The 15,043-nt window shown below is 42.2% G+C and overlaps 1 protein-coding gene across 3 annotated transcripts in view; it reads right to left on the bottom strand.

Annotated features, from left to right (window-relative positions):
* The window catches only part of KCTD19 (potassium channel tetramerization domain containing 19), a 2,598,446-nt gene that overhangs the window by 1,959,228 nt on the left and 624,175 nt on the right, over window positions 1-15,043 (bottom strand). For all 3 annotated transcript variants that reach the window (XM_078669086.1, XM_078669084.1, XM_078669085.1), the window contains exon 3: window positions 9,968-10,121. In XM_078669086.1, the coding sequence (XP_078525212.1) occupies window positions 9,968-10,121 (154 nt within the window). The remainder of the gene's footprint in view (window positions 1-9,967; window positions 10,122-15,043) is intronic.

A 15,043-nucleotide genomic window follows, 5' to 3' on the forward strand; every position in this document is an offset into this window, starting at 1 on the left:
TGCTTCGTCCTTTTGAGGTCTTCACACGTGATGTCAGCAAGGAGGACTGTACAATGGGCCAAGCTATCCCATTATTACAAATGCTAGAGCATCAGCTGAAGAAGGTGTCTGAATCCTACAAAGGTGTAGAGGAAAAAAAGGAAGCCTTTGACTTGGTGGAGAGCTTAGCCCATCGCTTAGCTGAAAATACAAGGGTGCACATAAGATTTTTTCACAAGAACATTACGTTTCTGCCACAATTCTGGATCCACTTGCAAAATTGGGACTAAAGACATTCATTCCTTTTTCAGAAATGGATGTTTCCCGCTATAAAACTTGGCTAGCTGAGGCAGCGAGTAAGTTGGAAAATGAACGGCAGCTAATTAAAAGCCCACTAGATCAACCCACAAGAAGTACTGCAACAGGGCATGTGGAATCAAGTGCAACTTCGGAGGCTGAGGGCAGTGCGTTTGGCTCACAACACTCACCATCACTATCTACAACAGCAACAATAACTGGAAAATTAGGCCCAGTAAAATCATTACACGATTGGTATTTACAGTTAGGCATTAATAAGCACAGTGCTAATGCACAGAGAAAAGAGCCTGAGAAGTTAGCAGCAGCACCCCTGAACATTGAGCGGATGGTCCACGCCTATCTGGATGACAAAACAGAGGTGTACATTGATCAAAACCCATTGCAGTATTGGTATAGGAAAAGGGCTGAATGGCCACTGCTCAGCAGGCTGGCGATAAGCTATCTGGCTTGCCCTGTCGCAAGTGTCTCTTCAGAACGTGTTTTCAGTGCTGCTGGTTCTGTTGTAACAATGAGATGGACCAGTCTCTCGCCAAAAAACGTGGAGAGGTTAACAATGTTCAAAATGAATCAACCCTTCATACCACCGAAATACACAATACATGAACAAGGGAGGAAGATGAGGACATCGGCTCTGGTGATGGAAGTAGTGTGTCACATGATTACCTACTACTGGCTGAACCCCCAGAGTTTGAGGACGAGCTATACTTCCCTGACAATTAGGCTTGCACTTACTGTCTTCCTCCTTTATTTTCCTTTATTTGTGTGTCTGACGTTCCGGTTACAAACTTTGAATCACAACAAATCCATTTCCACCGTCTTCTACTCTACTTATTTCAATATACAAGTTTCAGGTGTCTACATTTCACAGTACAGTCCTCAGAATCCAGCTCCTCCGCTCCATCATACTGAATCTCCCTAAATTCATTGCCGTCATGATGATTGGATGATGGACAATGGAAGAAAAATAAAAACTTTCCTAGTCCCGCCAAAAGAAGTGGAACATGATGACTACTATAGCTATCCTCCTTTCAGAGCCAAGAGAGACTGCCCATTAACTGAAAATGAGATTGAACAGGTAATGATTGATGCCTGCATTGGACGCAGACTGAGTGATTTTGCTGTTTTTTGTTGTGCATGAAGTTATTTCATTGTGCACTAATCATCTTTCTACAGTACACACTAAATGTAACTCAAGGCAATTTTCCCCTTCTTGCAACTATTTTTAATAAGAAATGTGTACTTCTACTGCAGCTTGATACATTGCTTTTGATTGAATACAGGAAGGGGACTCAATCTGCACACTGATTATGACAACAGCACTGTCCATGATGATGATGGCGAAAAAGACGGCCCGTTAACTTAAGATGAGAAGGAACAGGTAATGAAAATAAATGTCATGCATTGGACACCTGACACTGAGCGATTGGTGTTTGTGTTTTTGTTGTTTGTTGTGCATGAAGTGAAGTCAAAGTGTACTAGTAGTCTTACTGTACCCACTAAAGAGTGACTCAAGTCAACAATATTTCTACTCTTGTTGTGTAATAACAAAATTGTACTTCTACTGCAGGCCGATCTTCACAGTCAGTCAGTACAAGTATCGGAGATGATTGATAGAATGATAACAAGTCAGGAGGACGTTTCATGAGTGGCATAAAAGGTAAACACGTCAACAACAACCACAGCAGGGCCAAATGTCTGTGTAAAAGTGGAGTCGAGTGTAGCGGTGGGATGACTGCGGTGCATTGATTTACTCACTTAAATTGTAAAATGCTATGTAGCTGGATATGTGCTTTGTCCAACTTTTTTAAAAAAGTACTCTAAAAAAACGGAGGATGTGCTAAGCGACGTGCCGGCCCGTCACTGTGGGCCTACTCTGTCCTGTTGTTGTTGAAGGTCAATGCTCGAAACAGACTAGAGTAGAAATGATGCATACATGCCGCCTCGGAAAGTATTCTTGTTGCACTACACCATAACTTGTGCATTTCTTTCAACTTTGTTTCTCAATATCCCTTTTGTTTTTCCATCTACAATTACAGGCCGGGCCTAGCCCTATACTTGGGAAAACATTACAATGCACACTTACCTTACCAATAAATATACATTTTCCAGGCGGGCAGTGGCGACTGGCGACACCCAAGATTGATGGACGAGAGGACCAAGAGGAATGCCACGATGCAAATCCAGTCCACATTTTTGACCAGGATAACACAGTAACAGTATCATCTTTCATCAACTTTTAAATATTTGGATAAATGTTTTTGTCTACAATCTTTACAAGAAGTGTATGGAATCCGGGTCTCTTTATCGATCATCATCATGCATGCATTTCCTTTTTCTCCCTTAACATATTTATATGGATATGGTAGTCTACAGAGTTTGTTGTTTGGTGTTTGTCCATGCATACTGTCTGTTTTTAATTTTCAAACCTTTCCCCTAACCCCCCTTCCCATCCATTTAACAAACGCTAACCCTCTTCCCCCGGGCTGTGTGACTTATTGAGGTGTGACTAAATTAAATGTACACCAATAATTATTTACACGCTTGCTGGGGCGGATGTGGCAAAAGCAACAGTACTACAATTTCAAGGCAGACCAATGATCTTCTTCTGCGTACCCACCCACGAACAGTATATTTTAGAGGTGATTTTTATTTAACAAAGGAACATATACCTCTGCATTAATTGCCGGCATTGATTAGATTTGTTGTCATCCTCATACACAGCATTAACTGACTGTTACGCTGTAGGCCTAGTCAAGTGACTCGACACAACTATAGTTTGTAACTCTGTCTAGTAGGCTATCCCCACCACTATTATGTTTTGTTGTAAAATATTTTTGCATATTATTGGTAAGTTCTGTACTGTACATTATTCTACAACTCCTCGATAATTAATGAAAAATACAGTGGATTGAGAGGCCGCGAATTACGGAAGCCAGAGCTGCTGAGTGGGCCTGCACGCAGGTAGTGACGAGGACGCAGGCTGTGGGTGGAGTAGAGCGAAGCGGAGCACAGGCAGAGCACAGGCGGCTGTGGGCTACGGAGGTAGCTGCGGCGGCGGCGGTGAGGTCAGAAGAGGCAGCGAAGGCAGGTGACGGTGGGGGCGAGAAAGCGGCAGTTGAGTATTCGAGTATCCGAGGGGTGGCTGTTGCAGTTCAGGGAGCCAAGGTGAGTCCCGAGTCTCAAGTCAATTTAGGATTCGGATTACGGACCCAGTGCACTTGAATCGCGCTGCACTTTTGCTCTCTGTCAGTCAGCGCCCTGTTAGACTTTGCCCTTTCTACTCTGCGCTGAGGTCCTAGCCAAAACCGTGACCCTTGTTTTGCCCCCGATTGTCCCCTGTACTGTCCTCTACCCGGCTCGCCTTCGCCCCAGCTGCCTGGCCCAGTGCAAAGTCACCTGTCTGGGCTGTGACTTGGCGCCCCCTACAGCTGCCTTAGCCTCAGTTTGGGTTCCTCCAGTTTCTGCTTTGTGCTCTGCTCCCTCTTCTCGCCCCCCTTCCCGTTGGCCTGCTGCCCTCGGGTGCTTGCTCGTCGGCCTGGTCCTGGTCAGCCCTAAATCTGCTCCCCCCGCCCCCTCCCACCCATATGCAGGCCTACGATGAAAAGGAAAGTTACAACACAGTAATGGCTCCTAGAGACAATGGACCTCCTAGTTAAGAAAACCCCAAGCCTTTGTCCTGCACACTGTTACAGGGCCAGCGCAATATTAAATTACCATTACCTTACCCTGTCCTTATTTCACTAGCACCCTGGGAATTAAAGTTTTGAAATAAAAACCCCTAGCTGAGCGTAGAGTTATTCACAATGTTATCCCCTAGCGCTTTGTAAATCAAACAAACAGGGAGCGTTCAAAACTGGTCTCCCATCCTTGAACTACCCAGGTCCGACCCTCCTTCGCTTGTCTAAACCACTCCTGACAGTCTTAAATTACTTGCTAGAATTCAAATGGTTGCCATACAACCCTAGCTGAGCATAGAATAACCCACTGTAATCCCCTACTGCTTAGTATATGGAACAAACAGGGGGTGTTCAAAACTGGTCTCCCATCCACGTACTAACCCGGGCCGACCCTGCTTCGCTTGCTGATCGCTACCTTGCAGCACAATGGCTCGGCGACGCTAATCCGCCTTACGGCGATGCTAATCCGCGTTACTGCTGCGTACCAACACGTGTAACACACCCAAACGTTCCCTTTCGCTTTAATAGCCCGTCCGACTTTGAAAAGAGGGGTAACCTTATTCCCCAAGGCCAAAAACAAATGAGCGCAAACACTTTAGCACCCTCTCCTGCCCCGCAACACTACTGCACTCGGCCTTGGCCCCTAGCTCGCTCTCCCCTCCCTTGCTGCCTTACCGGGTGTCAGTGGACCTCAGCCCGGTACCTCACGGCCCAAAAGAGCAACCCGCCCTGGAGCGCCTCTCCGCACTCGCAGATTACTGCAATTAACTCTGCCCCGTCTGCCGCGCTTGCAGATTCCTACTGCTCTGTACCTCCGCAGCTGGGCCACCGCTGACTTCTTGTCCCGCGTGCTCCCTCGCTGATCCTGCAGATAAGAAAAAGACAAACATTATTCAGCTCCTAGCTGAGGGGCACGGAGCGGGCGTGGAGAGCGTGGGGGCAAGAGGGCGCCTCCCGCGCTCTCCAGGCCTTTTATCCTCTTGAGAAATGGGGGGCTGACCAGTTCTAGCTGGCCCGCCTCCCCCTGGCCCCTGCCCTTTACCCGGAAGCACTCCTATTGCTTCCGGGTCAACGGTGAGCCTGCACCAATCGGTGGTGGGGCGCCCCCCGCCGTGTCATCAAGACGTGGCAAAAAGGGGGGCACGCCCCACCATCGAGGATACGGGGGAGAAGGGAGCCAGTGCCACGCCATACGTGCGAGGGAGCCGAGCGGCCCCCCCTTTCCTCATGCCACTGCTTTCCACTGCAGCCTTGTCAGCCCTCAAGCAGCCTACCGGGGCTCGCCGAGCACACTCGGCCACAGATCGCCCACCGGGGAAGGACGCCCCTTGGAAGATGCTCCTGTGTGTGTCCGTTTGGCCACTCCACCTCCCCGGCACACAACCGCAATGCTCTGAATCAGGAAGTCTCTGGGGAAAATGGCAGATATCCCCCACGCGGGGCACCACCTCCAGGCAAGTGTTTCTCACCGACCGCAAGGTTTTTCAACTTGGTTGCCATCAGGGAATTACAGGATAGTTGCCTTCGTGTTTTTGCTTGGGTGATCTCTTCCAGGATATACAGGATGATGCCGGTTTATTATAGTTGATGGGATCTTCAGCAAAATGCAACTACTCAGCCATTTTGCCAGGCCACACCCCCCATGCTTGTGAATTTTTGGTAGGAAGTAAATTGTTGCTGTTACTGGATGGCTTACTGGTAGGTATTTTTGTTCCTCTTCATCTATTAAATTCAGCTTTATCCAAGTTTTGAGTTTATCCTCTAGAACCAATTTATAGTTTGGTATTGAATTGTCTTTTATTTTCTCATAGTATTTACTGTTCTTTAATTGGAATGAGCTTCTTTCACATATTCCTCTTTATCCATGATTAATATATTTCCACCCTTGTCCGCCGTTTTAATCTCTATTGACTCATCTTGCTGTAATTCTTGAAGAGATTTATTTTCCTGAGATGTTAGATTGTTGACATGTTTTACTTTTTTCAATTTGTAAAGATCTTGTATTACTGCCTTGTGAAAGACAACGATTTTATTCACAGGTGGTAATTGTGGATAGTAATATGACTTTTGTTTCTTTCCACTAATATCTGCCCCAATTTATGGACATTGACTCATCACATGGCGCTGTGCGCAAAGGCATGGCCACATTGTGCTGCTTTCCACCTCAGCCTTGTCTGCCCCCCAGTGGCCTACAGGGCTTGCCGCACACACAAAGCCTCTGATCGTCCACCGGGTAAGGACGCCCCTCAGAAGATGCTCCTGTGTGTGTCCCTTTGGCCACTCCGCCTCCCCGGCACACAACCACTTTGCTCCAGACTGGAAAGTCTCTGGGGAAAATGGCAGATATCCCCACATGAAGCACCACATCCAGGCAAGTGTTTCTCACTGACACCGAGGTTTTTCAATTTGCCACCGTCAGGGAATTACAGGATAGTTGCCTTCGTGTTTTTGTTGGGGTTATCTCTTCCAGGATATGTAGGATGATGTTGGTTTATTATAGTTGATGGGAGCTTCGGCAAAATGCAACAACTCAACCATTTTGTCAGGCCGAGCCCCCCCATGCTTATGAATTTTTGGTAGGAAGTACATTATTGCTGCTACTGGATGGCTTACTGTTAGGTATTTTTGTTCCTCTTCATCTATTAAATTCATCTTCGTTCAAGTTTTAAGTTTATCATCTAGATCCAATTTATAGTTTGGTATTGGATTGTCTTTTATTTTCTCATATAATTGACTGTTCTTTAATTGAGAATGAGCTTCTTTCACATATTCGTCTTTATCCATGATTTATATATATCCACCCTTGTCTGCCATTTTAATGTGTATTGACTCATCTTGCTCAATCAATCAATCAATCAATTGTAAGCGTGCTACTCACCTGTGAGGGTCTCAAGGCACTGGGGGGCAGGGGGGGGGGGGGGGGGTCAGCAGTGCTGTTTAGCCAAAGGCCCAGGTCTTGTGAGCCTTCTTGAAGGTATTTAGGGAGGGGGCGCTTCTGATGTCTATCCGGAACTCGTTCCAGGTCTTGGACGCGATGTAGGAGAAGGATCTTTCTCCTGCTTGTGTTGTAATTCTTGAAGAGATTTATTTTCTTGAGATGTTAGATTGTTGACATGTTTTTCTTTTTCAATTTGTAAAGATCTTGTATTACTGCCTTGTGAAAGACAACAATTTTATTCACAGGTGGTAATTGTGGATAGTAATATGACTTTTGTTTCTTTCCACCAATATCTGCCCCAATTTGTGGACGTCAACTGTTAAATTTGGAAATTTCCTGATTCACTCCTTCATCTTCTAAATCGATCAGTGTCTGTAGGCCAGCTATATCCTCTACAAGTATGTCCATTGTTGGGTTTTCCACTATTTTTTAATGTTCTTTCCTTTGACTGTTTCCGCAATTGTTTTAGTTAATTTTATTTTACTGACATACTTATATAGGTTGATTCTTGTTTGTGCCAGATCCATATGACTAACTGAGCAGAAATTGTGTCCACTCTCAAAAGTGAGACCTCAGAGTCTTTCATTTGTCTTTTTAATACATTAATGACAATCAGAGCTTGTTGTGCCTCATCTAGATTTTCTTCAGTTTCATATTCCTGGTTGCTGATCCCAATTTCTCTTATTCTGTTGTTTCTTTTTCCTCTTCTTGTCTGGTTCCTCTTCCTTGACTCTATCCTCTTCCTCATCCTCTGCGGGTGTATCAATTTTAATCACTAACTGCACATTCACACGTACACTTATATTGATATGTGAGACACCAAGGATTCTAATTTGGTCGCGCCAAAAAACAAATTGGTGGATATCACGACAGTGTAATAGATAATTTAGTTATTGAATTTATTGTCTGAGTCCATCAATCAAGAGGCCAAAATATTGAGGAAAGTTATGTCAATGACCTCTTAAAATTGTACTGCATTCTAGTGTCAAAGATTATATTATCCGCTATACATGCCATTCCTCAAAATTGCCTAAATATTGAAGGTAAAAAAGAGAAAAAGATCTGAAAATCTTCCACAATACTTCTGGACCCCACTTGCAACTTTTAGATTAAACTTTCCATCACCACCTGCATGCACTTATATCACACCATTTTTACACTAGATTTAGGCGCTGGGGAGTTTACACCCGAATCAGAATAAGCACGAAAATAGGAATAATTGCCTAAAATTAAAGTTTAGTAACCACTGGCCTAAATATCAGAATTGTGGTTGTTTTTAAACAGATATGAATCTTGCCATTATAAGTGCAAATGTATTTCTGCTTCTTTTGATATCCTATCTTTAAATCGCTCCCTGTAAATGTGGTTAATTGACAAAGTTTAGACTCATTTTAAGTTATTATAACGTAGTTTTCGAGCCCGATGTGGAACATTTCCTATTTGACCTGCAAGATCGTCTTTCTGACTCGCTAAATTGCTTGGCTGCAGCAGCAACTTGAAATACCTGATCTTCGCCGTTGTGACAGAAAGCGGGGGCGCTGCCAAAAACATACCTACAAACTGGTATTGTTTATTAAAAAAACATGTTTATGACAGGCCTGTACTTTGAGTGGAAAAACAATTTACTTTTTGGGACGAAATAGTGCAAATATTGGTTCAAATCAATTGTTGCACCCAAGAAGTTAGTTAAAGAATTGGGGGGAAAAAAGTCTGCATTGTAACACCTTTTTTGCCTGCAAAATGCACGTCTCAGGCAGTCCGACCTATTCAGCCTCTTGTTCGTGGAGAGAGAAAAATAATGCAGAAAGATGAACAGAGGGTTTCCAAATGTTCCTGTCTGCTCAGTTCTGACGCAGGGGTGAACGTGGCAGGGTTAGGACTCATCACCTGCCTTTGTGTGCGCAGCTTTAATTGTTTTCCCCTTGTAGAAATAACTCTTTGCAGCCCGTGGTGTGCATTTTGGCGTTGCATGGAAAAGTTATTTATGGAGTGTTTCTGTTTCTCTTGAAGTCATTATCTCTCGAAGAGGTCAAAGGCCTTGACAATGGTTCCCAAACTGTGTACATGGCGCCCCTGGGTAGTTTTGATGGCGCACCAGGGCGCCATGGCGCACAGATTGGGAACCACTGCACTAGAGGGTAGTATGTAGATAGCTCAAAATGTAATCCACAACCCATCAGAGGGTAAAATGTAGATAATCCCAAGATCTGTCCCGTTAATAAAGATATGACACTAATGTCTGGGCAACTGAATAATTAATTGAACAAAATGAACACTCAATTTTAAATGGGCAGTCTGTATACACTGCGTTACCGATGTTCATAAAGACATAAAAACCTAAACCCACCAGAGGGATCTAGTCGCAAAATTCACCTATTGATTGATTGTGTGAAGACTTAAAATAATATTTGCTAACAAATGAATTTCTCTAATTTGTCCATTGAATCATACCGAGTTTGTATTCACTGTTGATTCACTGAAGTGTTTTTAAGAATTGAACGCATTAAAATTGCACTATTAACACTTATACACTATATCTCCCAGAATGCCTAGAGACTAAAACAGGAAGTGAATAACATCTATGAAGCTTTTATTAGGCGCTGAAGCTGATGATCACATACCTGTTACCAAGCTCTCTGTGAGACCGAAACGTGTTGGGGCATCGCAAGGATTCGATTGTCTGAACGAATCATAAAATGATAATAAAGGGTCATAACCCACCCGTGAGTGCAACCTGATACTTTACAAATTGTAACGTTGGAGGATATATATTTATATAGATATTCACACACACACACACTCAAGCTTAGACCATTAATTTAAAAAACAAACATACATAAAGTTATATTAACATTTTAAAGTATCACAAATGGAATTGTACGTTCTGAATAGAAGCTAAAGTATAGAGATGAAGGGGATATATTTTTCACAAAGTACACGTTCATGAAAAGCTTTATTTGTTTGTTATGTCAGAACTGAAGGATTCAGAAATGCGATGGATATGCATATAAAAATAAATATGTCACTAGTATATTTGAGCTAATATGTGCAGTACCTGTATATGCTGGACTTTTAATGGGAAACTCTGATGGTCTGTTCTTACATTTACGTGTTTTCCAATAGTTCATAGATGCCCTTTCAGCCACTGGAACATCAGCAGTCTGTCGTACACGCAAATTGTGTTTCCCTTCCTTCAAGTTGTCTAAAGCCTAATGGAATAAATGTCACATTATTATTGCAATCCAGGGACTCTCAAACTGGGGAAGGGGCAATTATAAAAAACAAAGTTTGAAGAGTAATTTGATCATTCCAATGTAAATCAAACAGCTGCACAGCACCACAATGCTGTATTTTGATTGCCTCCAACCTAATCATTATCTATCCAGTAGATTCATTTCTAGAAGCTAAGACAGCCCTCTTTACAGTCACAGCTCACAGTTCACTTAACTTCAAACTATAACAGCTACATGTGAAGAGCCCATGTTTCTAAAAAAAAGACCACAAGTGGTTGTAGTGATACTCTAGGAATCGTAATTGGTTTTTATAAGTAGTTTATTCCAAAAATGAGGGGAGAGCAGGCTAGTGAGTCCTTCACCATTCAAGAAGTTAGCTCCATCTGTCTCCCTCCATCATAACATTCTCAAACAGAATGAACACATCATCTACTATGACTACAATGACCATTGCTCCCCACGACAACAACTTAGCAACCCGACACACATTTCTCTTTTAACATGATAGAGCGAGGTGAAGAAACAACATTTTGTATACCACTCGTGAAGTAATTTCCTCATAACTGTAACTTTTAGTAATTGTGTGGTTTGAAATACTAATCAACGTAGTATAGAATGCACACACAAATACACCTGGGAATATTAATCTGCTTGCATGGAAAACTATAAATGACTAATTTAGTAATGTTGTCATGGTGTTTATTAATGCAAAGCTTTAAATTAATCAAAAGAGGCATAAATGTGCTTTCTGTTTATGTATTTCGTGGCAAAAACATGGAGACAGGCGAGTATACCATGCATATGTGTTGCTTATTTGCTAGGTAACAACTAACAGGGAAAACCTTAGTATTGGGGAGGTAAACAGAAGGGCTATATTTCAATAATTAACATTTATTTGTGTTTGTTTCTATGATAGTTCCCATTCTGGCTCGCGAGGCCTACTTAAAAATGGAGGTTTTCGATTACTGTGACAGTGAAAGATACTGCACACGCGCAGCTAGAGCCGAGATTGAATGTGAGCTGCCTGTTTCTGAGCAAGAGTGGTTCAAGGTCGGCTTGCCCTGTAAGTCCAGATGACTGCCAACAAAATGTGAACATCTGAATTTCAAAACGTGGGAAAGGAACCTCATATAACAAGTTGAGGATGTGACCAAGCTGGACACAATGAACTCTTTAATTTCCACTGATGCTACAGAAATTGAATTTTAGAATGATGAGGTGATGCTCATCCACCCTCAAATTGTCCAATCAGGACTTGAGTTTGTACTGATAGTTACTTTTGTAGATAGATAAAGTTAGTGAAATAGGGTATAAAAAGACGTGACTTTTCTTAAGAAAAAAACTCTCTTTTCGATTTCCTCCTGAGATGCTGTCGGAATGCTGATTTTCCTGAGATGTAAGACTTTGAATACATTTTCTATTTTCTTTGAATGAGAAATGAGTTTTAGATGAGGATGTTAGTTAGGAAGTTAGGAGAAAAATTAACTTTGGGAACTATTTGTCTTTTGCTAAGACTTATGTCCTGAAACCTACATAATAATGTCTATTTCTGAATCATTGAAATAAATGAATATAACTGTTTGAAATAAATCTTTTACTCTTTTAAGGTTATTTTTTGTTAATAAAGAAATAAATAAAGCGAATAAACTGTTAGACATGCTAAACTTTGTTTTTAATAAAAATTAGATAAATGGAGAATTAAGCTGGTCTTGTATTTTTCTTGGCCTAACTTTTTACTAGCAGATCCATTGACCATAATGGTGGTGTGTCTGAATAAATTGTCTAAATAATAAAACCATGGTAAAATTCCTTTCAACTGCAGGTGTATATAGTATAAATATTTAGTTTTGATTTAGACACTCAGCTATGATCCAGCGGAATCACACCGATCCATGAAGAAGGATGAAAAGTGTTTGTGAGTAACTCGCAGTGTTATGGGCCCCACTGATGAGTAATGTATGATTTGGTACTTCAGGGAAAGGTGATATGGTTTTAGAAAACATTTCTTGAGTAGCGCTGCATCAAACAATTAACAAAATAGTGGCACACATACTGCAGGTAACATAATAATGACCTGAAAACTCTAAATTGCAAGCAGTACACAGAACAAAGGATAGAGATATATGTTATACAGTGAACAAGAGTTCAAGAGTAGAACCTACACCCAACCAACTACAAAATCTTATAATTTTGGCAGTGTGATGTTGCTATCAGAACTTGTAACTTTGACCCCATCAGCTTGCGACCCTGGGATATGCCCTTGATTCTTCCCATCACTAGGTTGCATGCTCCACCACCTGCAAAAGACTCAGCCATTGCTGCCTAAGATTGAGTCAGAAAACGAACTGTAGTCTCCCTTTGCTGAACACCAGCTTCAGAATTGCTGGGCTCAACATTCCCTTCGTCTTCCCACAAAGAGGCTCCAGATGCTCCCACCTCCCCATCATTCCAGCATAGAATTCTATTACATTCAGAGGATTTGCTAAAATTCCAGACCTTACCATTGCTGAGCCTGGCTGAGCATGTGCATGCCTTACTCACTTGTAATGGTTCAGAAAAGTGACTTCCACCCTTTTTCATGCATTTATCAAGCTTAACCCACACCCTCCCACCCTCCCTCAGAGTGACATCCTTCATATTATGTTTTTTCTCATAAAAAAATGTGTAAGTCAGGCGAGCATCTTCTAAATTCTCCTTGACCACTTACTCAGACCTCTATTAGACATCCACACAACATTATTTTTGGTAAACGGATCCCATCTCCTTAAGATCTTAAATGGACTATATCCTGTAACAGTAGGAGTGACACGGTATATACACACTGATTTGTCCATTTTCAACTCCCAGTTTTTCCCATTGTTTAAAACCGATGAATATAACCCATGATCACTCTGGTGAATCTCTCAATGATGCCATTCCTAGCAAGAAAACTTATGAACTTTTCACCCATGAATTGTGGCCCATTATCACTCAAAAGTGAACTAGGAATACCTTCCCCATGGAAAACATCCTCCAAGAAAGCGGCTACACATGCTGCATACACACTTTCACAATCATTCAACTCTGGCTACTTAAAATGTGTGTAAATTAGCACTATCACATATTTGGGAATACCTTACTTATCCAGAATTGGCCTCAAAATATCAATGTTTAAAACCTCCCAAGGGTTTGCTGTAATCTCACTAAGGCCCTGTGATGGTCTCAATACAGTCTGAGTCTTGTCAGCATTTGCACAATGTTCGCAATCCCTAACAAACTTCTCTGTGCCTGCATCAATTCTAGGCCACCAGTAGGAACTTTTAAATCTCAGTTTGGACTTCACAATCCCCAAATGCCCTTCATGCATCAACCCCATAATCCTTTGATGTGGAGAAACAACTTAGCCACCCCAAAAATGTCCCCAGAATCTGAAAATAACAACTCATCTTGAAGTTCCCAACGTTTTTTAGATTCCTCAGAAACTTTCCCTTTTTCTGGCCAGCCTTGTAACAGATAACCAATTATTTTTTCCAAATCCATGTCTTTCTTATACCCAGCGTTCCATTCAACCTCAGAAATGACTACCGTTTCACAATCCACACTGGCTGCACTCTAATCCTCCCATTCACTTGCTTCCTCAGTCACTCCATGAAGCTGTGACCTACTAGGATATTCTACCACTTTGTTCTTCCTTCCTGGCAAATATTCCACCTTGTATGCACAGTCCCACATACATAATGACAACGACATCCAGGTAATGCAGTACATCGCGTTAGCCTAACCCTCTGTGGTTAGAACCTTAAGCAATTTGTTTGTCATCAGTGCATAAAGTGAATCCCATGCCCTGTAGGAATTGCCTACATTTTGTCATGGCCCACACACAATACAAATGTTCAAAGGGGTACTGGAATACACACCTGCTTTTCAATGATAATTTTCGTTAATCCTAACATCCTCCAAGAGTGCGTGCTTACTGGAATTGTGCTTGCCCTCGTAGCACATGGATAGTACATCAAAGTGAAAGGGGCAACATTTCTGCCCCATAACCAGTCGCACAGTACAGCATCTCCAGTTCTATACCACTATAACAGAATACCTTTCTTCAGGTGAGGTAAGTGCTTGGGACGCAAAATGTTTAGTGCTCTCAACTCCCTCACTTGGAGTCTAGGTCAAAACAACATCTAATCCTTTCCCACTAGTATCCATTGTCAAAATAGTATGAAACTTTGAACTGAACCAACGATAAGGTAGAGCATCACAAATGTCATTCTTAATTCCTTCAAATTATGTCTGCATCGTGTCATTCCACACAAAACCCTGCCAAGCTGTCAATAATTGATGAATGTTTTAAGCCTTAGTGGCAAAACGTTTTACACATTTTGCATACATTTCAGTAAGACCTACAAAAGATCTTACCTCATCCTTGCATGTAGGAGCAAGTACATCTCTAATAGCTTCTATAATCTTCCTCTTTGGGACAAGACTAAACAAACTCATTCTGAACAATTGTCTGGCCCTTGATCATACCACATGAATATTGTGACTGAAGTATATTGAAGAGCCCCTAACAGGGGTGGGGAGACAAGATCCTTTAACTATCCCGGATAACTAAGAGAGATCTGAACCCTATAAAGACGAGCCTCATGGAGCAGAGGGGTATGGCAATGGGAGAGAAAGAGCTCCTAAAGCCTTGTGTATTCCATTTTATCATGTTAAAAACTCCAAAGTCGGCGGAACCTTACTTACTTGGACTTATAAATTTGCAGGACAGATTCCTGCTCATGAGGTTCCGGCTCAACCTTTTCCACTTCCTTCTTGCTCATTCTAGGGGCTGTACCAAGGGCCAAACCTTGCTGTCTTGTGGCTGCGATGGCCAATCTCAACAGCACATGACCCATTTTTCGATGTTTTGTAGCTTT

Source organism: Lissotriton helveticus, chromosome 12, assembly GCF_964261635.1.
Source record: "Lissotriton helveticus chromosome 12, aLisHel1.1, whole genome shotgun sequence".
Classification (NCBI taxonomy): domain Eukaryota; kingdom Metazoa; phylum Chordata; class Amphibia; order Caudata; family Salamandridae; genus Lissotriton; species Lissotriton helveticus.